The following is a 24,933-nucleotide window of genomic DNA, read 5'->3' on the forward strand; positions in this document are numbered from 1 at the left end:
TTGGCAAAGAAGTTTCATACACCGATATCAGTGCCAAAAATGACTGAAAATCGCTGTTCTTTTAATTTTTTTTATTAATCATTAACAATTTTAACCGCTATTTTAACTTTTTCATATTTACAGTATTGCACTTTAACTGCACATAATTGCATTTCAGTTTAACTGATGCCTCCTTGATATTTTAAATTACAAAATTGCAGTTACCCTTTCTCCTTTTAAAACGTGTCACTTGAATGCCTTTGTGATGACATGAGACCCCCCCCCCCCCCAAAAAAAAAAAAAAAACACCCTCACCCTTATTCCCCTTATCCCCCCATACACACACACAAAAACTGTTTTTATATTCCTTCCCCCTCCCCCTTTTAAGAAGTAGTATCTTCTTGCAGTGCGAATTGTAAACTCCTTAAACAAGACCTGAAGTGCAAAGGCTATCATCACTTCTATTCCCAGGACACAGCACAGTTGGACGAACGAAAGCCAAGAGAAAGCCGAGAGGGAACACTCCAAAGCAAAAGCTCTTCCAGACATGCCCAGAAGAAAATACAGCAATATAACGTTACCAAACAAACCAAAAAATAGATAGAATCAGAATTATAATAATAATCATAATAATAATAATAATAATAATAACAACAATAACTTACCCCAAAACTAATACTTTTTTTCTCGTTTTTGTGTTTTGTTTTTTTTTTTACAGGTGGTGTTATTGCTGCTTCCTAGCTCTGTCCGCAGCAAAACAAACAAACAAACAAACAAACAAAAAAGACAAAAAGAAAATGGGCGTCTAAAATCTTAGCACTAGATGAGAAATATAGTGGAAAATTGTCGTGGCAGTGATCAAAACAACAACAAGGGCAAATTTCAGTAAGAGTGGAGGCCAGCCCCAAATGGTGTTTTTCTTCGTTTGAGCACATGCACTGAACTGTGAGCAGTGACAAGGAACACAGTGGCTGGAGGTGAACATGGAGACCATTCTGTGTGTGTGTGTTTGTGTGTGTGTATATCTGTGCATGTGTGTGTGTGTGTGTGTGTGTGTGTCTTTTGTAACGTGAGGGCATCCCCGCGCTCCCGAGTCTTGCCATTACATACACTTTTTGGCTCAAAAGCTCAAGCTCTGTTGCCCCCCCGCGCTTGTTTCATTCTTTTCATTTTGTTTCTCTTTGCCCCCAGTTTTTTTTTTTCTGTTTCACTTTGATTTTTTTGTTAAAAAAAAAAAGAAAAAAGTCTTCTCTTAAATGCAGGTTTGTTCAGACAGACATCCAGAGATGTTTGTACGGTCCTGGGGTTGTGATGTGAGACTGGAAAGGGTTGAGCCACTGGCCTCCAAGAAGTCCTGCCTGTTGGGCGAAAAGTAAAAGGTGATTTCATTGGTATTTAAGTACCATTTTTTTTTTCGTCTCTGCAAGTGGTTTGTTTTGGCAGCTGGTTTTTCTTTTTGTGACAATTTTCTTTTCTCTTTCCCTCTGTCTTTCTCTCTCTCGCTCTCTCTCTCTCTTTCGCTCTCTCTCTTTTTTTCTCAGTTTCAGTTTCTTGTCTGTAGGTTTTGTTTTTGTTTTGCTTTAAACTGTGAGTGTCACGGCCCCCCTGTTTTTTTTTTTCACGGGCAACAAAGTCTTGTGTGAGAAGCAATTATCAGTTCAGAGCGGCGAGAGAAGCCCGTGCAGGGGTGAGGGGGGGTTTGGGTTTTGGGTGGGTGGGGGGGAGGTGAGGAGGGGGGTCAGAGTCCTAGCGCCTCGGCGTGTTTCCTTGCCTTGAGTCGGAGGTCGGCGATGCTGGAGTTCTTGCTGTTGCTCTTGGCGGCCGCCACCGCCGCAGCCGCCGAGGCCGAGTCTGCCAGCGACGCGATTGGTAGTCCGAAGGGTGGAGGCGGGAACATCAGGTAAGGGGCGTGCGCCGCCAGGTGCGGGTGGAGGTGGGGATGGGAGTGGGCGACGCCCTCCAACTGGAGCTGAGCCTGGACCTGCAGGACAGAAATACACACTTAGTTACTGGAGCCCAGATGTCAATGTCTGTTTGTGTGCTGTCTGTGTATGTCTGTGTGTGTGTGTGTGTGTGTGTGTGTGCGTGCGTGTGTGTGCGTGTTTGTTTGCCTGCGAGAGGCAGAGAACGACAGTGCAATAGTATGCATATGTATGTATGAACCTGTGTGCATACCAGGTTGTTTACTGTGTACTCTATGCACTGAAAGTGATCAACCCACAGTATGAAAGCTCATATCCTGACCGTGTTCAATCCCCCCACCCACCCCTCAAGGTCTCCATAGCCTTTGTCCTGACTGTATGTTTTCAGTGAAAATAATACAACACTCAAAGACTCGCTCTGTTTTGATGTTCCACCATTTTCACGTAATCGAATCACACAGTCTGCTCTCACAGTCAGAGAGGCAGAGTGGAAGGAGCCTGTCGGGCCCAAATCCAAACACATTAGTCTGACATTTTACGTCCACCCTTGAAATTGCACATCATCTCCTAATCCTAATTATGGATTCAATTGCATAAACAAACAGCTTTGCACCACAAATATCTGCACGTATAAAGCCATAAATATTTATCCAGATGTATTTCAGAGTAGCCTTCAGTGGGGAGGGGAGCAGGAAAGGCAGTATAAGCAGAATTAAATATCATGTTGCGCTCAGTCGGCGTAATTATTTCGCTGAAGTGAAAACTATACATCCCCCCCAACTTCAAAAACTTCAGGCAAAGATCTACAGGACGCCTCTATTTTCTCCCTTTTTCTTGAGTCACTTCACAGAACAGTGAGTATATAAATATATATTTTTCAAATAATAAGTAAAGCATGTTTTGTTTCCACCCAACCAAAATAAATCTTGTGCTTCAGTTGGTAAGGCATAAGTGGAGCAAAAAAACCCTGAATTTCATTTAAATTCATTTTGCTGTCGGAACATACCATTGGCAGAGAGAGACTGGCACCATATGCTAGTCACCAAATTGCAAGCTGCAGTGTGAGCATGCTTTTCTTTTCCAAATGACTCCAACCAGCATTGAGTACTTTTTTTCCTTAAAAAGGCGTCTTTGATATCATTTTGAGTTTGAGAATAGCCTCATAAATAACACTTGTGACAGTTGCAGGCTGCAGCTCACACGAATCTTTGGCCTTGGCCTTTAGTTTTGTTTTGTTTTGACTTGTTGTGTTATTTCCAGTTGCCCCGTGCTACAAACTTCATTTGCCTCGGCACTACGTGTCAAAGAGGACAAGCCGGCGTTCCTCGAAAGTTGCGGCGACCCCTGAATTCCCGTTCGTGATACTAGACCCCTACCATCACCCCTTTGGCGTGTCAGCAGCCTAGTGCAGTCGAGGTGAGTCACGGGGGTTGCAAGGGGTAAACGTGACTGGCACTGCCCAAGTGCCCAGCCCTCTGACCACCAACAGGTGTTGGGTATTCGGTGCACATACATTTATACATGCATACATACACAGAGCAAACGTGCGATAAGAGCTGGCTTTTGCCGCAGCCCAGGGCTGCTCTGGATGTATGCAGACTCCCCACTTGAGCCCTGCCAACGCAGCTCAGTGCCAATATTCACCAGGCTCTTTATTCCTCTTCACCTCTCATAATCTCTTTTATCTGCCCGCACATTGCACTCTCTGTTAGCTTAATTAGGCCTTGCTGCTGCTGCTGCTGCTGTTTCTTCTTCTTCTTCTTCTTTTGGATTGATGTGTGTGTGTGGGGGTGGGGGGGGGGGGGTAGAGGAGTAGAAGGGTAATGCAGGCAGTTCTTAGTCAGTCGTTATGGCCGGCTTCTAAAACAGATACAGCATATCAAATGTCTGCATTTCTTCTAATCTTGCTCGCCTATCAACAGGCCCTCGAGGTGAAAGGTAGGCTTGGGCCAAGCCGCACCAAACACACGCACACACATATACACACACACACACACACACACACATACACACACACACACACACACACACACACACACACACACACACACACAAACATACACACACAAGCACTTACACAGACACAAGCATACACAGTATCAGTTTTGCTCCATCCCTACCTCACACACACACACACACATTTGTACCCACATGTACATACTGCCACCAAAAACACTTCCCCTTTGCCCTTTCCACAGAGCTATCAATCGCCAGTCCTCTGAGAATAACCCTAGACCAACGCAGTCCATCCAACGCACTGTGTAACATGTAGAAGTGTGCACAAAACGGCTCTAAAATAAACCATCCTTGGTTTTTGAAGTCAAAGCACAAGCTCTCTCATTTGGATGCAACTGTCAGTCTTTTGCTATGCAGGCACATTATGTAGTTGAAAGAAACAAAGTTATGCTGGGTGTCCTGGAGAGTGGGACTGCACTGGGATAAAATATGCATATACGCCCAAAGATAGCAGAGGCACTAGGCTACTGTCTCTCTCATGTCAAATGAGTATTTCATGAATATATACATATATATTCATATTCCCTATACACAACACTGGGTATGAATTGCACATATGTGTTCCAGTGAAAGCAACTGTGTGTGTGCAATTTCACTGATTTATGCTCATGATATTAAACATAAACACTGGCTAAGCACTTGTACCTGCTGGAATGGCATCCTTAGGGCCCCCATGTTGACATATGGCGCGACTCTGCAGGCTTCCAAGTGACTAGCCGTCCCCAAAATAACGCCTGGAAGTAAAGGTGGAGAAATGAAATGGTGTTAATATGTGGCAGTGTTCTTATTTCTGTGCAGTTAGTTGGTGCCCATGTGTAAAATTTTTGACCCGTAAGACTTATTGATCACAATAAAATACGCGTCTTTAGAGAGCTAATTTACCGCGTCCTAGGGGGAACCAAAAAATACACGCGCTTTGTTTTCCATAATTCTCTTTTGAAGACTCTGACTTGTGTAATGCTCTGGAGATCTTAACGCAGAGCATTAACTGTTGGGTAGTTCAGCTCAATCGATTGAAATAAACTCTGTTGGAAAAGCATCTTGCAGGAAGAGCGAAACCCACCTTTGTGCATCTGATTCTCTTGTTTTCGACACTTGGCTCGTCTGTTTTGAAACCACACCTGCAAACAGAAAAAAACTATATTTTAATCTAAGAGTAACAAGCGTGTAATAAAATATCTATATAAAGAGATTGCTTGTTTCATTGGAAACCTCACATGCCGTTTACATGCAGTGTCAATATTCTAAAAAAAAAGGCTAGTTTAATTGGTACTGGGGTGGCAACAGACACCTGTAAAACAATGGTTCGTTTTATCCTAAACGTTTGAAAATGTTATTTTCATTCATTTGTTCATATTAAAAATAATCATATTTAATAGGGTATACTAAACATCGCCCTTTTGATCAAAACACACGTGTTGGATCTCGACCATGCACCGCCAGTTGAGCCCAAACCTCTAATCACCATGCCGTTAATTGTTATTAGCTTTATTCCCTTTGGAGGGTTTCATTATAATCCTAGCCCTGCCTTTTTAATGATTATCATTTACAGTGGCTAAATTAGTGAGTGGATGGACCACAAAGGGCAATGTTTAATCATCCCAGGTGCCGATCGCCATTATGCTGCGGACGTTTCGTTCAAAGCATGTCAAGGGAAGTTGGGTAATATGTTAGTCAATAACATGTGCATTATTGGACAATAAGTGTTAAACCGTGGATTATTTGTCAACCCCAGCCTCTGGAAGCAGGAGTGCGTGCTGGCCGATTTCACATCAATTACGGCTATTTTTAAACCTGCACACTCGGGAAAGGGTGTCTGGCGCATCTCGCTTTGAAACTTGTGATAAATCAGAGAGAGAGATGGGAGCGAGAAAATCGATTGAAAATAAGGAATAGTTTGCCTCCTGATGTTGCATTTGTTGTTGCACTATTGGCCAATTATTTTTTAAAAATTAGACTGCGCATTATTTCTACGTCATTGTTATTATTACTATTAATAATAATATCATTAACATTGTTATTATTATTATCGTTATTATTATTATTACTCGCGTTGTCATTTGCGAAATGTTATATTTACATTGCTCTCTTGTTGGAAATAAATCAAAAGAATTCAGTCTCCTGATCGATTCCAATTATCCAGCAGCATGGTAAGCAAAGTGAGCTACACTGCTTTAGACAGTTATTTCTTCATTAAGGGCCACTCAATGATGCGTTTCTCAAATACCCTAATCTGATTTCCTTTTGATTTTTATTAGAGACAGTGAATAATGACATTTAATTTAGCTCTGCACCAGAAACCAGAAAGATATTAGTCGTAATTGAATTACTGCCTGCTGCTCACTAAGGTCTCATAACTTTCAATTAGATTCTTGACAGCTGGTCGGTGTGGGGTTTCTGTTGCACGACAAAGTACAGGTTAATATCAGCTATCTACAGCATGGTGTACAATTGACTTACAATGGATTTTCGGTTTAAATTGAAATATGTCCCTCGGCTACTGACATAAAATGTGGCGACTTTTTTTTTCAAACAGGCAAAAGGAAATATGCACAAACCATGTCTTGCTCATGTAAAGTGGTCCGTTTTTTAAGCGGAGTACATTTTTCTCTCGTTGCGTTTTGTATTTGGTGTTCATACAGTATTCGGTCACCCCCTTCCCTTAATTTGATTTCGAGTCTGCCTCTAAAACGACATTTTAAAAATGTTGCGCTTGCAAGCTGTCACACAGACTCACAATATTACTTATTCTTCCTATTAAATTGCCGAACACGAGGCATGCCACAGTAGGAGTTACATTAGAATTGAATTATTTCTAATACATTTTTATGGGAACAGTATATCAAGCCAATGGCAGATATTACAAAGATAACGCCGGGGAAAATGAGGTGACTGACATGGGAAGGTGTCCCCCGCAGCAGTAGCTCAATCTCTTCATTAATTTTAATGATGTGGTTAGATCTATCCGCAGCACATAAGCAACTTTTCCTCTGAATTTAGCGCCTGGAAGAGCCAGGGGAGAGAGGCAGTCTTCCTTCACTGCATGCAGTTCAACCGTGCATCAAATTGGCAATGGGTACAAACGAGTCCAGCGTTTATTTGACTTTGACATAAACACGTAAACAGAACAACAGCAACTCTTTCAAAGCCTCGGCAGCGAAAGATTAACCCGCAAGGGCCGCGGTGCAAAGTGCTTTATTAAAATGGTTCAACTGTCCTTCAGCTTTCCTGCATTCTTTTTCTCATGTGGATATTAATTTATTAAAGTGCCATGTTGGTTACCCTATAGTTATTAAACTGCATCTGTAATTGTAGGCCTAGTTAAAGTTACCATAAACGATTAGTACTACTTTTGATATTGTTGCCTGTTGTAAATATTTTTATCATTGCTGGTTTTTGTATTACTGTGTTATTATGGTATTATTATCGGGCCTACATTGCTGCTCTTCTTCACATATAATAATATTCAATAGTCGTTCATCCTCCATCTAAATGATTCCAGAGATTAATATCCAGTTAGCAATTATTAGCCTGCTGTGTTGTGCATCAACATTTAACAATATTGGATGCAAGAACACTGATACGACTCCGCCCTCAAGTCACAGGCTTCAAAACATGCAGCACATACTTTTTGAAATGACAAAAATGCAGTAAATAAATGACTGAGTAAAGATACAATTATTATTGTGAACACAGGTAAACAAATGGTGAGTTTTGCATTTAAGCCTGCCATATAGTTAGGCTGTTGTATACGATATAATGCTTAATACGTTTTTGAAATCCAATACATGTCATATGGGGGATAGTGACACTTTTCTTTTGATATTTCATTCTTGTGTAGACTCTTGTGCATTCAAATAGTGTCCACTCGTGGCGAATATCTAGGCCAGGCTACACGTACCTGCACACGGGCCTCCGACAGGCCGAGTCTCTGGCTCAGCTCCTCTCTCATGAACGCGTCCGGGTAGTGCGTCTCATCAAATAGCCTCTCCAGCTCGTTCAGTTGCTCCAACGTAAAATTCGTCCTGCTCCGTCTCTGCTTCAGTTTGCCTTGTGCGTCCTCGTCCTCGGATTTGACGTCCTCTTTCTTCTCTTTGCATTCATAGATCCCTGTATAGGGAAAGGCATACAGTCTGAAAAGGGTCGCTGTCTGGAGACGGGAAGGCCTGATGCGCACAAGACTCAAGGACTCAGAGTCGGTTGAACAGTACAGGGGTAGGCCTGTGCACCGGTTAGGTAAATGTGTTTGTTTACATAAATGAGTGGGTCATTTATACAAATAATAGTTATTAAATCACGAAATTAAAAAAATGGACGCAAAGGAATTTTATTGTAAGTCCTCTATGTAGGCTACACGGTAAACACTGATAATCCATAACAGTGGAGTCAGTTAATGCACTGCAAAAACAAAACATGTTACACTTATTCGATATTCTTTATTGCCGCTATAAAAAATATTGTCAATAATTGCTGCATCATCCTAAAAAGGCCTGTATGAAGTTCCAGTGTACTATTCTAAACTTTTATTTAGTATAGTTTTAATGATGACAATGATAAGAAAACATTGTTCACTTTAGAGATTTAAGTTTTAGAGAACTTCAATCTGTAGGCTAATACAACATATTTGAATGAACATCTCGTTCATTAGGTTACATTCTGACATGATTTCTATCAAAAGTGCTGGGAGAAATTATCCAGTGGCTATATAATCTAGCCTATTATATCCTATACATTTTTATAGTGGCATGTTGCTAGACAGTTTTATAATGGCTAGTTTTTTACTCTTTAATAGAAAGACCATTTAATTCCATTTTCAACCGTTTCTACTCAGGAGAGAAATGTTGATAACAGCTGTTGGTACAATCTTACAAAAGTAGGTCAAATATGTTAGATTCTCGCTATGTGTAACAGTGATGTCATAAATATGTTATTATTCTCATCAGTGATATTATAATAATAATAATAATAATTATTATTATTATTATTATTATTATTATTATGCTATTATCATTATTATTATTATTATTACGAGAAAATATGCTGTTTCAAATATACAAATGCAAATTATTACCTGGCATGATTATTGTTATTTCAGCTTGTTTTTATTTCAGTATATGTCATTCATAAAGTATGATTATTACTTACAAAAGTACAGTTCAATGAATCATTAGGTCCATGCTCAGACACAATCCAAACATGTTCAATATTGCCCATTTGGCTGTTATGCGAGCATATACAACATGTAACTTATAATCTAAATGTATAATAGAAAGATGGTCTTTTGATTTCAATTCTAATATAAGTTACCTTTATAGCCACGTTCTGCCAGAGTCTGTTTCAGTATATTGGGTGTCTGGAACCGCGGCCTAATGTTTTGAGTAGCAGGTATTGTGCAATGACAAACGAACATCTGCACGTCATATAACTGCGATATTTGTTACAGTAGATTTGTAAAAGCGCTAAATCTGGGGCTTAAATAGTCTATTTTGTCAACACAGTTCTTAACCGAGCTCGCGTTTATCATGCACACATCAAGTAGCCAGCAAGACAATCGGTTAAATTTCACAACACGCATGTCTGGAAAAAGGGAGACAAATCATATCCGTCACATTGTGAAAATGACTATTTGAAAATAATACAATGACTCTGTTCTTCGAAAGCATGTTTGTTATATAAATAAGCTAACATTAACCATAACATTTTGTCACCGGTTCGCTCAGAGTAGCTTAGGGATTCCGCTTTGCCATCGAATGGAACATTTTAGCCGCATCTAACTTACCTTCTGAAGCCCTTGTAACATTAAACTCCTTCAGTTTTTCTTTTTCAAGCTCTACGTGGTCCTTGAATAGATGCACCGGACAGTGGTTGCTTGTTTCAGTAATGTCCTGGAGGTTTGTCTCCGAGTTTCCCAGCTCCCTGGCTCTCGACAAGCCACTCTCCAAAACTTCCCTGTACGTAATACTCTCCTTGGTGCTCTCCTTGGGTTTTTGATCGAAAGATTTCGAGACGAACGCCGTAAGTTCTTCCATGGCTGGCTTTCAGTGGTCCTGCTCACAGAAATCCACTTTAAAATCAGCTAGCGGTGAATGTCTGTTCTTTTATTTGCTCACTCGGTTGTGAACACGGCAATATCAGGGTGTAGAAGGTTAGATCACTCCTGCTGTTATGTCTCTGTTTTTGAGATCACACTATTTATACATGGCTACCTCGGCCCAGCCCCCATCTCCGTGACTTGAGCAATTACGGGCGGCTCTGGCGTCTGAATTCAACTTTCAGCAGCTTTTGCTGAAATCAATGCAGCAATGGAGTTCGCTAATATAATTACAATTCATTAAGATGCCTGGAGTGGCGTGTGGTGAAATGGATGGCAGATATGGATATTTAACTAATTCGCTGATAATTTCATTGACGCAATTACGAGATATGAATATTAGCAGGGAATTATTGGATTTGCTGTTCCGGTGCATTTGTTCGAATTTATGTCGATAAAATGTGATAAAAAAAAAAAACGAGGCGACGTATAGCCTACCTTGGCGACCATAAGGAGGCAATGTTCTGACAAATTGTCAACTTTTGTGAAAATAATGACATAAGATAATTATTTAGATCAGTCTTCTCGAAAATTGCATGGGCATGTTAAGGTAAGACACTGTTACATTCAGGGATTTTCCTTAATGAGATAACCTATTAGTGCCTAACTATTTTTTAGTGCCTATAGTGCCACAGCCTGAATGATGCATATGAGAACAATGATTTATAAAACTGAATTGGCGAAATTAAATTTGGTAGTTTAACCTAATTGGCAAAACCTAGAAAACTTTTCACCCGTAATTACTCTTTTATGAGACGTATAAGAAATTACATGACAAATGTATTTTAAAATCTGACACAGTAACACAGCTGTGTCCATATAATAAGCGCAAAATGTCTATATGATTAAATGCTATACTCCCGCATTTAGGATATTTTTTATTCTATTCTTCGATTTAAATCTCTATATGGCTGGCATAAGTAACCTCTCTAAATGAATCATAGGCCTACATCTTACATTATATTGCCTAGAAAATCAAGAAAGATTAGAACGAAAGAAAGAGCTCACATCAAACATGGCTTCTTTACACATTTCGAGGTTATGTCCTTTTAATTCAAACAAGGAGAGATCCACGACAGAGCCAATTCATGTAAAATTAGATCACCTTTAATGGTATTAGTCATTTGGAATATTTGGGACTTTTTGAATAATGACGGTCTGATTATTTGATTATATATATTCATATTATGTAGGTGGGGGTGGGGGCACGTGCAATTTTGATTTATATTTATATTGATATTTTCAAATAATTTCATAGGCTGAACATCTGCATATATAAATGGACACATTTATAAACACTATTGCAATAACATTTCAAATAAGCTATATCAAAATACATAATGCACTTGTAGCCAAAGTAAGTCGATAATTGCTGTGTTTCAAATGAGACATGATCAAAATATTACTACAAATGGTAGTGCCCCTGCCGGATCAGTGGAGCGATAAAGGGCCGAACCAGAGGGCTTGTCCCCCGTGTATACAAAGCTCCATGGTGTGAAATCACTCGTGTAAACCTCACTGATGACGTCTTTTGATAGCTCTTCATCTGTCCTCGGCCTCTACATTTCGCTAAATCTTTCATGCCTACAAACATTTCCTGAATTGCGACCTCACTGTCAGATAAATGTGTGACCTGTGTTGCATTTCACCCATTTTACTGCACACACTTGGCGTGTTTTAATTATTTAATTGTTTGACCTCTTTTTTTAATTTCGATAGCCTATTTACAGGGCACGTTGTAACCTGTATCTTACATATTCTTCTTGAGGTGTTTTCAAAAATTAGGCCGCTAGTCTTTGTAAGCTTCATCCTCTCGCTTTCTTAGCTCGTTAAGCGAGAATTTGGTATTTGTGAGGTATTAAAAAGAAACCCACAAGTGACAGGATGAAAAGATTTGTGACTCATCGTGTCACCTCTGTTAGAATCATATGTCTCATTTCGGAGCTCTTTTGAGATGAGCTAGTTAACCATATGCATAGGTTGGACTATTGGGTAAAAATGTAGGTACCGCTGGCTGCCTACTGCGCAGTTTGCCATGCTGACATATGGTGGATTGCAGCATAAGACTGGCACAAATGTTAGCATATAGGCTGTCTAACAAGTCCTAAAGTTAGACGTCCACAACATCATATCTATCTGGGCCTTCTCTTTGAATTACGTTACATTTGGGTGTTTCTATATAGACTACACCAAATAATAATTGTGGCGCTTCAAAGCGGCCCGTGCAGATGTCTGTAAATTACTGAGTATATAGGCCGATTGACGTAAAGTATCCACATGTGGTTCCCAATCAGCAACAGCCTCGGGGGTATCGGAATACATGAGCGCAAATCGACAAGCACTGTTCTTCTTCTACCCCTCTGGTGTCGCCGTAGTTTAGTGGCGAAACATCCTTAAAGGCATACGAATCATATTTCTAACTCCCAGTTATTGCCAGCATCCCTCCCACTCAGTATGTGCCTTCTCTCCCTCTCCCTCTCTCTCTCTCTCTCTCTCTCTCTCTCTCTAACGGAGTATTTTATTTCAGTGTGGCTGCAGAGAGCAGCGTTTGTGGAATGGTGAGTCACTTGCTTCCCGGGAAGGTTAGCCTGGCCGGCTACTGTAGGTGGACTGTTTGTTTAACTTATGAAGAACAGCAGCAGTTTAAGCACCCAGGACAAGGGAACCCCACCCTCTACCTCTGTGCTCATTGGGCTCATATAGACTATATATAGACTGACCGGCCATTGTGCAAGGTGGAAGAGATTCTTGCAGACTAACACACAGCAGGACAATGAAAAATACGGTGGTGGCGACCCGATGTATATTTCAGAAACTAATATCCATGTGTATACTTTCTAACCTCTATTAAACATGACGTTTTTATTCATATGCACGTTCTAAAGTGTGTCTGCATACAAACCCCTGTCACACACACACAACACACAAATTAAAACTGGTTAGTAAATAATTAATTCCAACCTCTTCTTGTTATTATTTTCAATTAATTATATTTATTAAACTGATTCCTGTTTGTGCTTGGTATCGTCAGGTTAGGTTATCAAAAAACGCAGACTTTTTGTCATATAAATGTGTAATAACCTCAGTTGTCGGGATATTTCAAAATTTAACCTATCCGTTTCTTTCTTGAATATAAGAATCATGGTAGAAACACGTTTATAATTGCGTTTAATGTCACAGTAAGCATTTCTGAAATATTTCCCTAAATTTTGCAGACATCAGCTTTTGCCAGTTAGAATTACCATGACCGCTTAGTTTGCATGCAGCCATGAAAGCAATTTGGGCAACTTTGATCAGCCAAGAGCATCAGCGGCTGAGGACTTTAATAAAGACTAAGTTTTAACACTTTCTGTTATTTTAACTGACGGGTGACAAAAAGCGAAGTTTGTAAACATTAGATCATCTCATACAAATGCTCATCCAGTTTTGCTGTATAAATGTCGCCTATTTAGTTAGAACATATCAACTGAACTGTGTTGCTGGTAAACACACGCATATTTTGGACTGTTAGCCAAATGCAAACAGTGCGTCATGACCGTCAAGTTCAACAAGGCTTCTGTCTTTGCCATTTCGTCGAGGCGCGTCTGTGTGACTGGAGGCAATTCAAGCCATTAAAGCTCAACAGCGAGCTCACAAAAACCAGCAGGTGGAACACTGCCACTTTAAGAAATAATTGGTTTGAATTATTTGCATTCCATTAATCAGTTGGCAGGGACAGCGTGCGGGGTCCTGATTCCAGTTATGCAAAACGTAAACGTAATTACGCCTTAGTACTCGTAATTGTGCGATGATAACACTCTTCCTCCTCTCCTACCTTTGATTAGCTTTTGGCACATTATTAGCTAATAAGACGCTTTATTGGGTTTGATGCAACTGCTGGGAAACGCAGGCACCGAAGGCTGTGTGAAGCAGGACTGGTCTGATGTAACTTCTCTGTCTGCAGAGAACGCATTTTGGCAAACGTCCATTTCATCATTCGCTTTATGATCCGTTTGTGCGCCGGCCTGTCCTTTGTGGTATCGCTACGGCAAAACACGTTAAGCGCTTCTTATTCTTACGCGAGTTAGGCAGCTTGGTTTAGGCTATAAAGTGACGGAGAAGGGAGACTCAAGACTTTTCTCCGGTAACACAGGGCTAGATCCGACAAATGCCATAACAGCGTTTGAACTTGTTCACTCATTCAGATTAATCCCTTATGTGTGGAGAGATGAATGCTGCTAAATTCATATTAAAAACTGCGCACATTTTTGGCATGCTGTTTTCAAAGAAGTTTCATCTGTACTACTTGGGGTAGAATTTAAAGTTTGGATTAGTTAAAATTGGCTCATTTAGCAGTGGAAAGTTACCCTGAAATTTAAATTGGTAATATAAAATTAGAACAGTAAACGATAGACTTTGGACTTTCTTCCATTCGTGGACAGGTCCCACTGTCACCTGACTTACCTAGTGGACATAAATTGTCAGCCACATTACTGTGTTAACGTGTTTAACCAGCAAATATAATTTAGGCCATATAGTCTAAATATTTTATTAGCACTTGGCTCTCAATTCAGTGGCTTTTCATTTAAGCTTCTCAGTAAGAGAAGCTCACTACTCATAAATGTAAACTCTAAGAAAATGCATATATTTTCCACAAACACAGTTTTACTTACTCAATTTCCAAATGTCATCATCTTGTTTGCGCTGCTAACCTGAAATGACTGTCAGAAAAATCTGGTTTCATTCAGGGGACCATTTGAGATGTTTGGAGCTGAATGCAATTCACCCATCAGCATAATGCCCAGACTGAACGTGGGGAAATATCCCCTGGCATACGCATGGCATATGCCCATTCCAGCTCACGAAAAGGGGGGGGGGGGGGGGGGGCAGTGATCAGAGCATGTGCCACTTAAGACAGCCAGCGCCCTCAACAGAAAAAAAAACCTGGGCTTGGAGCCATGCCAAGGCTGTACTTTATTCTGCCATAGATATTGAGACTTTTACAGCCCTATCGAGTAACATTGTCTTTGAGTTGGTCAAAGCATTTCCTTTTCAGATATCCACACTGATTACCGTTTTTTGCATTGGGAGTCAGCAGGTCACAGTGGCAATGTGATGCTCTTCTCTAACAAAGCAAACACACATATCTGTAGAAATGTGTCTGAAGGGCCTTCAAAAATCGAATTGTTTTTTTTTGGGGGGCCTGTCTGGTGCCTTTATTTCTGCCCAGTACCAGAGGGAGAAGATCATGTTGTTCTATTGATTGCGATCAAAATTATCATTGCTGGCAAAACCTACCTCTCCTTATGGCAAAAGATGAAGCTCGGGGGAGTCTCCCACCAAAGCATCGCATGCAGAGCTGGGGGTGCACGCTTCTGCTTATTTTTATAGTTGTGTGTGTGTGTGTGTGTGTGTGTTTGCGTGTGCGTGTGTGCGTGCGTGTGTTTTTTTTGCTGGCTACTTAGCCACAGGCTAAAAGGCCTCAGATGGAAAGAAGGCATGAAATTGACATTATACTCGAAAATGCAAGGCAGATTTGCAGCAAAAGCACACTAATCCATTGACATTTTGTTAAAAGTCCTACATACACACACATGCGGCCCCTCCTCTCTTGCCCCTCTTGCCCCTCCTCTCTCTCCTCCCACCTCCTGTTGTCTTTGGTTGTCTTGCCTGCTTGTCTTCCCTTTCTTTCCACCAAGGCTAGATGCTTTAGAGCGCATGCAATGCAGCCTTGCTCAGGTACTCACCCACATGCATGCTCACACAGAGAGACGTGTGTTCATGCTCGTGTGGACATACACACACATGCACATGTGTATACACACACAGACGTACACACACACACACACACACACAGATGCACATGTGTATACACACACAGACTTACACACTCATGCACATGCGTATACACACACAGACTTACACACATACACATGCACATGTGTATACACACACAGACTTACACACACACACACACACACATGCACATGCATAAACACACACAGACTTACATACACACTCATGCACATGCGTATACACACACAGACTTACACACACACAGACTTACATACACACTCATGCGTTTACACACACAGACTTACATACATACTCATGCACATGCGTATACACACACAGACTTACATACACACTCATGCGTATACACACACAGACTTACACACACATACATACACACTCATGCACATACACACACAGACTTACACACACACACATGCACATACACACACAGATTTATACACACATACATACACACTCATGCACATATACACACAGAGTGTGTGTGTGTGTGTGTGTGTGTGTGTGTGTGTGTGTGAGAGAGAGTCGCTCCAATGATCTCGTCTCTCCAGGGAGCTGGTGGAGGTTCTGGAGGCTGGCCCTGTCCACTGCACACATTCCTGATAGCCAGCCTCATCGCATCTCTCTGTGCTGACTCACTGCTTACTGGTGCTGCTTACTGCTGCCGTCACTATCAAGTCATCACTGTCGAAGCCCAACTCGTGGTTTATCCCACCACACCCACCATGTGTCTGTCTCCACACACACACACACACACACACACACACACACACACACAAACAGACACACACACACACACAAACAGACACACACACACACACACACACACACACATACACACACACACACACACACACACACACACACACACACACACACACACATACACACACACACACACACACACACACACACACACACACACACACACACTTTCAATATGGTGGTCAGTAAGACAGCAGTCCGCTGCAGGAAGCATCACTTTGCCCGTCAGCAGTAGAGTTCACTTTCTGACAGCTCGTGCTCCAGCAACAGAGAGCCCCCACCCCCCAACCCACAAATTACCCCCAAAGCAATACCTCTGACTTCATTTGCCATTCAAAACATTCATTCGTAGCCTGTACTGTAAATGTTTGAGGAATGCAAGAGGGTGTACAAACATACAGCCCATCTGGAAGGAAGCCCAAAGTGGAGAGTATACTGAGCCACATTGTAGCGACTCTTAACACTTGGCGAATATCCTGCCTGTATACCTGTGTTACTGTCTGGTGCGGGAGACTCGGTGGGTCCAGTGCTGAGAGCCGATGCTTTGTTTTAGTGATAGGAGGACAGAGGTACAGTGTTTCATAGCCAAGTGTTGTCTCTGTGTATTTGCACTAATAACAGGCCCGGTGTCCAGTTCAGTGTAATAGAATACTACTAATAATATCCTGCATTATTAGTAACACTGGGCTTGACTTCTCAGGATTCATAGTTCATGTTCAAGGTTCTTCCTTTCACAGGGCCTTCAACCACATTATAATGGAGAGCTTCCAACGTTTATCTTGGTTTACTTTTGTAGTTAATGCTTGCGTGCTTCTTTAATGATCATTCTGATAATGGTTAGCAACACAGTGTAAATCCATGGCTATGATGTTCTCTCTATTTGCTGGGGCTGGCAGGTATGCATAATGACTACTATAAGCTACTTTACTGTGGGAGCAATAGGATCACACTGAACACAACATCAAGATAGTCTATGTGTTGACAATTCATCAGCATTTGTTGATGCATGCTGCCATATTCCTGTCCCATATCAACTTGAGCCAAATCAGTTACTGCACACAGACCATCACATTGATCATTCGTGGTTATGAACTCAACGACTTCCAGGTCTGTGACCTCATTTGCTAGGTTGGCCGTCGCCATAGTAAACAGTCAGCGATGGCAACCTTTGCTCTTGTAGCTTCATGTCTCTGAGTTTACAGCAACAAAAAGAAAGTGTGAGGGGGTGAAATTCCATGAGAGGCTCTTTCCTGATGATATCAGAGCTAATAGGCTCGCATGCCCAGGGGAAATAAGATGGTCGTGTACAATAAGCTTAAATCAATACCATAAAAAAATTATAAAAGATGCACAATGTGGCATTTTATCTTTACGTTTGTAGATAAGCTTGAAGCTTGAAGCAGTTGTCTCAGAGGGATTATTGATCAATGTGTGTGTGTGTATGTGCGTGTGTGTGTGTGTGTGTATGTGCGTGTGTGTGTGTGTGTGTGTGTGTGTGTGTGTGTGTGTGTGTGTGTGTGTGTAAGTGTGTGTCTGTCTGTGTGTGTCTGTCTGTCTTTCTCTGTCTCGGTTTCTTTGTGCAAATGTATGATGGGGAACAAGGAGCTGAGTTGTAGATGGACCAAACATGTAAGTTATCAGACTAACACTTCAGTTAAAGATTAAAGTTCTAATGCAGTTGAATTCAATTCATATATTATTTATTATTGTTTTTATTACCCCATAATTCTTTGGCTCTCCATATTGCAGCATTCAGATGGCATGTTTTTTTTATTTGTTTGTTTCTTTGCTTGTTGGTTGTTTTTCTAAGAGCAAACACCCTCTGTGCACATCAGAGACCTCTAGATCAGTAAGATCCAAAAACAAAAACTGCGTGGTTGCATCATGTGCTTTGTCATCTGCCTCAGCTAGCTCCAGTTGTTCACTGCCTGTGGCATCCATTCATTTGGCTAATGTGGAGATGTATCGCGTTCTCCTCTGGCGGACGATGCCCCCCAACATGTTAACAATGTCTTCAGAGACCGATGAGCTTCGCCTACTGTAAGTGTCTCTTTGAGTGCATGTTATCTTAGCTATTACCAGGGGGCAGAGAGAGAGAGAGTCCCTAGTGTCAACTCAAGACAGCAAACCCATTTGCCTCGGCCACCACAGACCAGCTTTTATGCAGACGGCAACACTTACTCAATCACTCAATTAAAGCATCTTTCTCTCTTGTTTTTTTTCTCCCTCAAAGATGTTGTTTTTGATGTATACATATGTGAGATTTCTTTTCATCCCTACCATGATGAAATAAAGAAAAGAGAGGGGGGAAAAGACAGATGATGGTTGTGGCCATTTGCAGCGGGTCAGATGTACGTGTTACCCTCTGAGAGAGTGTGAGAGAGAGAGAAAGAGAGAGAAAAAAAAGAGAGATGACTGCGGTTCATCTCATTAGGATTAATTAGTGGCGGGATGTGGAGGGGCAGAGCCCTGATGAAGGAGCGATGGGGTCGGCCGGGGAGCGCTGGAGCGCTGGAGTGGTGGAGTGCTGGCAGGGGTGGAGTGGTGGCAGGGTGGAGTGGTGGCAGGGTGGCAGGGGTGGAGTGGTGGAGGGGTGGCAGGGGTGGAGTGGTGGAGTGGTGGCAGGGTGGAGTGGTGGAGGGGTGGCAGGGTGGAGTGGTGGCAGGGGTGTCAGGGGTGGAGGGGTGGCAGGGGTGGAGTGGTGGCAGGGTGGAGTGGTGGCAGGGGTGGCAGGGCGCAGGGGTGATGCTGGGGTGGAGTGGTGGAGTGGTGGCAGAGGTGGAGTGGTGGCAGGGGTGGCAGGGGTGGAGTGGTGGCAGGGTGGCAGGGTGGAGGGGTGGCAGGGTGGAGTGGTGGCAGGGTGGCAGGGGTGGAGTGGTGGCAGGGTGGAGTGGTGGAGTGGTGGCAGGGTGGCAGGGGTGGAGTGGTGGCAGGGGTGGAGTGGTGGCAGGGTGGCAGGGTGGAGTGGTGGCAGGGTGGCAGGGTGGAGGGGTGGCAGGGTGGCAGGGGTGGAGTGGTGGCAGGGTGGCAGGGTGGAGGGGTGGCAGGGTGGAGTGGTGGCAGGGGTGGAGTGGTGGCAGGGTGGAGTGGTGGAGTGGTGGAGTGGTGGCAGGGTGGCAGGGGTGGCAGGGTGGCAGAGGTGGCAGGGTGGAGTGGTGGCATGGTGGAGTGGTGGCAGGGGTGGAGTGGTGGAGTGGTGGCAGGGGTGGCAGGGTGGAGTGGTGGCAGTGGTGGAGTGGTGGCAGGGGTGGCAGGGTGGAGTGGTGGCAGGGGTGGAGTGGTGGAGTGGTGGCAGGGGTGGCAGGGTGGAGTGGTGGAGGGGTGGCAGGGGTGGAGTGGTGGAGTGGTGGCAGGGGTGGCAGGGTGGAGTGGTGGAGGGGTGGCAGGGGTGGAGTGGTGGAGTGGTGGCAGGGGTGGAGTGGTGGAGTGGTGGCAGGGGTGGCAGGGTGGAGTGGTGGAGTGGTGGCAGGGGTGGAGTGGTGGAGTGGTGGCAGGGGTGGAGTGGTGGAGTGGTGGCAGGGGTGGCAGGGTGGAGTGGTGGAGGGGTGGCAGGGGTGGAGTGGTGGAGTGGTGGCAGGGGTGGCAGGGTGGAGTGGTGGAGTGGTGGCAGGGGTGGAGTGGTGGAGTGGTGGCAGGGGTGGCAGGGTGGAGTGGTGGAGGGGTGGCAGGGGTGGAGTGGTGGCAGGGGTGGCAGGGGTGGAGTGGTGGAGTGGTGGCAGGGTGGAGTGGTGGCAGGGCGCAGGGGTGATGCTGGGGTGGCAGAAAGGACAAGTGCCAGTGGCGTGTGGGGCGCATCGCCCCTCCAGCCTTTGGAGTGGCTCTCTTTCAGTCGAACGCTCCCAACGCCATGTTTTGGGATATAGCCTTGTAGGACGCCATGTTTTGCGATATAGCCTTGTAGGACGCCATGTTTTGCAATATAGCCTTGTAGGACGCCATGTTTTGCGATATAGCCTTGTAGGACGCCATGTTCTGGGATATAGCCTTGCAGGATGATATACTTTGTTTGCTTGTTGAAATGTAAACCCATTTGGTTGATGTGTTTAATTCATTTATTTCTTTTAAGGCAATGTTAGTAGCATGCAAATCATTTTTATTTGGTAGATAATCCATCATAGATTGCCAGGTTATCTACTGATCTCATGTGTTTTGAGGGACACATGGGTATATCTCTAAGCAACAGTTAGAGGATGCATATCTCTAAGCAACAGTTAGAGGAGCCTGATGTCCTACACCTCTCTCTACTCAGCTTCTCCTCAGCATTGGGATGGTGATTGTGTGTGTGTGTGTGTGTGTGTGTGTGTGTGTGTGTGTGTGTGTGTGTGTGTGTGGAGAGAGGAGGGAGTGAAAGAGAGCTTTGGTGGTGGTGGTGGTGGAAGAGTAGGGGGAGGTGTCGGTGTAGGTGTGTGTGTGTGTGTGTGTGTGTGTGTGTGTGTGTGTCTTGGTGGGAGAGAGTGAGGGGTGGGGTAGGATAGGGTAGTGGGGTGGGTGACACCACCATCTGTGGATGCGTCCCCGAGCAGAGGCACCAGTCGGCCCCATCTGTCATGCCGGGGCCCTGTCCCCCTGGGCTGCACAGCCTCCATTGAGCCAGCCCGCCCGCCCGCCTGTCTGCATTCAGACGTTCAGCCACTGCGGACTGCGGACTGCAGACTGCAGACTGCGGACAGGGGCAGGAGATTAGGGGAGAGGGAGCAGCACGGGGGACAGTGAGCCCCCCAGCTCAGCTCTGCTCTGTGGGGATGGCCAGGGATTGGCCCAGTTGGGATGAATTGGGTTACGTTGGGTTGGGCTGGACCACAGGGCTGATGTAGTCTTGGTCGAGTTGGGTTGAGTTGCATTGGATGTGTGTGTGTGTGTTTGTGTGTGTGTTTGTGTGTGTGTGTGTGTGTGTGTGTGTGTGTGTGTGTGTGTGTGTGTGTGTGTGTGTGTGTTTCAGAGAGAGAGAGAGACAGATAGATAGAGAGAGTGAAAGAGAGAGGGAATTTTTGAAAGAAAGAAAGAAAGAGAAGAAAGTGAGGGGAAGTATGTGTGCATTTTGTGTGTGTATGTGTGTGTGTGTGTGTGTGTGTGTGTGTGTGTATGCGTGTGTGTGTGTTTGTGTGCGCACCTCTATGTTTGTAATTCAAAAGGCACTCAGGAAGCACCCTGGGGCAGTGTCTATTGGAAGGGGACGGGCTTTGATGGGCCAAATGACTCCCTCTCATCCCACGCTTGTCTCCTTCTGTTCTAGTGGCAGCCCATCCAGCCCTGGCCTCCACCACACTAATAGCAGCCAATGAATTTAGAGTTCATTGCCTACCTGCCTTTCTCCTAATCCTTTTTTAAATCTCTCTTCTCTCTCTCTCTCTCTCTCTGTCTCTCTGCGTCTTTCCCTTTCACTGTCTTTCTCTTTCCATTTCTCTCTCTCCTTCTTTTTCTCACTCTGTCTCTTCCAATCCCTGTCTCTTTCACCTTCTCACTCTATCTTTCATTTTCTCTGTCTGTTTGCTTTCTGTCTGTCTGTCTCTCCCCCTCTCTCTCTCTCTCTCTCTCTCTCTCTCTCTCCTGCTCTCTTTCTCTTGTTCTTCCTCTCTATCTCTTACCCCAAAAGACTGGGAGGATATAGGAGACAAGGGTGTGAGACTCAATCCTGTTAAGTTAGCTGAAAAAAGGGATGTTATAAATTGCCTTGCAATCAAACCACCTGTCATAGGCAGTTCTTTGAACGTCCTGGAACTGCGTAAACGCAGGGTGCCATATGGGAGAGGCCTTCATTTTAGGCGCTGGGAGATCAAAACAATGAGTGAAATAAAAAAGGGGGGGAAAGGTAGGAGAAGAGACATTGATTTTTTCCGAAGGGGGCCATATTGCAGTTATTCATTAGAGAGTGTGTCTGAGTGTGATCACTTTGACCTGTAACTCCTGAGGTTGAGGTCTTTTTGGTCATGATCAGACAATATGTCCGCCAGGTCTATTCACAGTTTAATCACTTTGGTGTATCGAATCGAATAAAAAAAAAAAAAACAATGTTAGCACACCATGCAGAGAGCTTTATTGTGTGAGAGTTTACATTCATAGCTGTGTTCATTACACAGCTTTAGAATATTTGTAAAAGTGAATATAGAATGAATGTCGCAGGCAACGTGTTCCCCAACTTTAAAGACGTCACTCAATCATGTCCATCTCCTTTACATAATGAACATTACAGGAGCCTGTACACCTGTTCACTTTGAATATCTTCAAGGGGCATGAATCCCAAATGCCCCCCACCCCCCAACACCCCTCTCCAGTAGGTGATCAGAGGTAAAGGCTGCTCAGAAGTAAAAAAAAAAAATCATCTTTTGCGGCCATAAGCAATAATTAATTTCATTCCATTTCAATTTGCCTGACACCTGTGATCTATAGGTAAGAGGTGAGGGTTGAGTGTAGGACTGAAGGCATGGTCTGTCACATTAAATATACACCATAACAAATCTCCCGACGGAGCACCAGAATTCAAGGTCCCTCATTACACACATGGCCTACTCCCTACCCCGAACATGGGACCCCCAACACCAATGAAATATAATCACATGGTCTGTATAACGTGTAATCTCAAAATATTAAGCCACATTGCCAGCCACACACCCAGGCTTGGCAATAAGATACCCTCCCAATTAAAAAAAAAAAAAAACGAGCATCGTGCATGGCAAACAAATGGCCCTAAGCCTCAAAGCTATGCTCCATTCAAAAGTTGTTTTCCTGAAAATTAGCTGATTGACTAATGGTCTAAATGCTGTTAATTAGCGCCGCCGAAGTGCAAACAGGCCTTTTTTGCCTGTAACTAATAAGAAATCAATTAGCTAATGAATTGGTCATTAACGGAAAAGCTAATCTTAGCCAGGGTATTTTTTAATGATTTTGCCTATGATCCCGTCTAATTGCCGTTGTCATACGGCTCTCTCTGCCTTCAGCATGCCTAATGAAGCTTCATTAGATCATAACTGGCACTCTTGGAAGATTTAGAGGCAAACCTGCTTCCCAATTATTTTTAATTGCCAGACATTCGCACAAACAAGTGCTGCACCTTGCTGAACAGGAGAGAGATATCTGGCATTGCCAGTGTCTCCTTCATTACTTCATTTGAAGCGATTAAGGCTTGGCGCGGGGTCGACCGTTTGCTGTGCTGTTGTGTGTGTGTGTGTGTGTGTGTGTATATGGTTTTTTTTTCTTAATCTAAAGAGCTCCATCGTTTAAAAAAAAAATATGTGGCTTCTGCTGCTACTCAACGCCACTTTGATTTGTGTCAGCGTGAGAGCTGTTTTTCTTCCCTCCGGTCTCACCATCTCATCTCACCATGAGCCCTGGCTGCGTGCGTGCCGCACAAACAGGCGAATGCACAGGCGACACACACACGCACACGTGCAATGTGTCTGTCTGATCGTGCTGCCTCTACATGCATGGGTTGAGAAGAAAACAATGAAAATGCACAGGTGACATCTGTGTTATGTGTCTATGTGATTGTGCTACCTGAAAATGCATGGGCTGACTAGAAAACAACAGGAGCTTGTACATCCCCCCTAGCACTGAATAATTAAGAAAAGACAAAAGAGCCTTGTTTTGATATTTTTCTCTATCATCTCTTAGTGTAGGACTAGTGGACCCACACTTGTCGTTTGTTGGGTTTTCCCGCTAATAAGTATCTCTCTTTCTCCTCTCTCTCTCTCTCTCTCTCTCTCTCTCTCTCTCTCTCTCTCTCTCTCTCTCTCTCTGTCTTACTTTTGGAACCATGTCTAGCACATGGTTTCAATTTGATTCCATAAAAACATCTTAGACATGCCCAGCATTAAACGTATTGTGGTGAGAACAGAATTGTTGAACATACCCCAATCCCACTTTTGCGGGCACGTGTTCTTTTCACAGTTTACCCTGAATTACCGTTTTTTAAACATCACAGGTCTCCATTTTCATACGCTCACAGTCAACCTAGAAGCTGACTGCACAAACTCAATAACTCAAAAGCATTAAGCAACATTTTTAATCTCTCCTTTTTTTTCTTGAAGGGGAGAGTACCCTTAAGAGTGAAACCTCTTAAAATCTTAAAAGCAACGTGGCATTCCTCTTCACTAATCTCATATGAGCAGCCTCTCTCTCTCTCTCTTTCTCTCTCTCTCTCTCTCTCTCTCTCTCTCTCCTCCACCTCTGGTATTCCTTTCCATATGATCCTACTTCTGAATATGAAGTGTTGAGAGCCATTTCATGCCGTAGACCAAACAATGTTATGATTGTTCCCTTCCAGAACAACTTCTCCCTCCCCAGCGTAGTGCAGAGCACTGCACACATTTTCTTTCCCCCCGTCTGTATTAGCAAATTTGTTGGGCAAGCACTTATTCTTCCTGTCCCGGG

At 43.5% G+C, this 24,933-nt stretch overlaps 2 protein-coding genes across 2 annotated transcripts; both read right to left on the reverse strand.

The window, feature by feature from the left end:
- Positions 1-297: 297 nt before the first annotated feature.
- Positions 298-10,069, reverse strand: shox (short stature homeobox). Its single transcript, XM_042084240.1, has 6 exons — positions 9,697-10,069; positions 7,819-8,027; positions 4,981-5,038; positions 4,563-4,651; positions 1,751-1,960; positions 298-1,337 (listed from the first exon to the last, which is right to left on the reverse strand). The coding sequence occupies exons 1-6, from the start codon at positions 9,944-9,946 to the stop codon at positions 1,248-1,250; spliced, it is 906 nt and encodes a 301-aa protein (XP_041940174.1). The 5' UTR covers positions 9,947-10,069; the 3' UTR covers positions 298-1,247.
- An 8,937-nt stretch (positions 10,070-19,006) lies between these two features.
- LOC121697094 (extensin) lies at positions 19,007-24,318 on the reverse strand. Its single transcript, XM_042078392.1, has 4 exons — positions 24,307-24,318; positions 22,152-22,160; positions 21,118-21,226; positions 19,007-20,316 (listed from the first exon to the last, which is right to left on the reverse strand). The coding sequence occupies exons 1-4, from the start codon at positions 24,316-24,318 to the stop codon at positions 19,007-19,009; spliced, it is 1,440 nt and encodes a 479-aa protein (XP_041934326.1).
- Between the last annotated feature and the right edge of the window lie 615 nt (positions 24,319-24,933).

Source organism: Alosa sapidissima, chromosome 2 (assembly GCF_018492685.1).
Source record: "Alosa sapidissima isolate fAloSap1 chromosome 2, fAloSap1.pri, whole genome shotgun sequence".
Lineage (NCBI taxonomy): Eukaryota > Metazoa > Chordata > Actinopteri > Clupeiformes > Clupeidae > Alosa > Alosa sapidissima.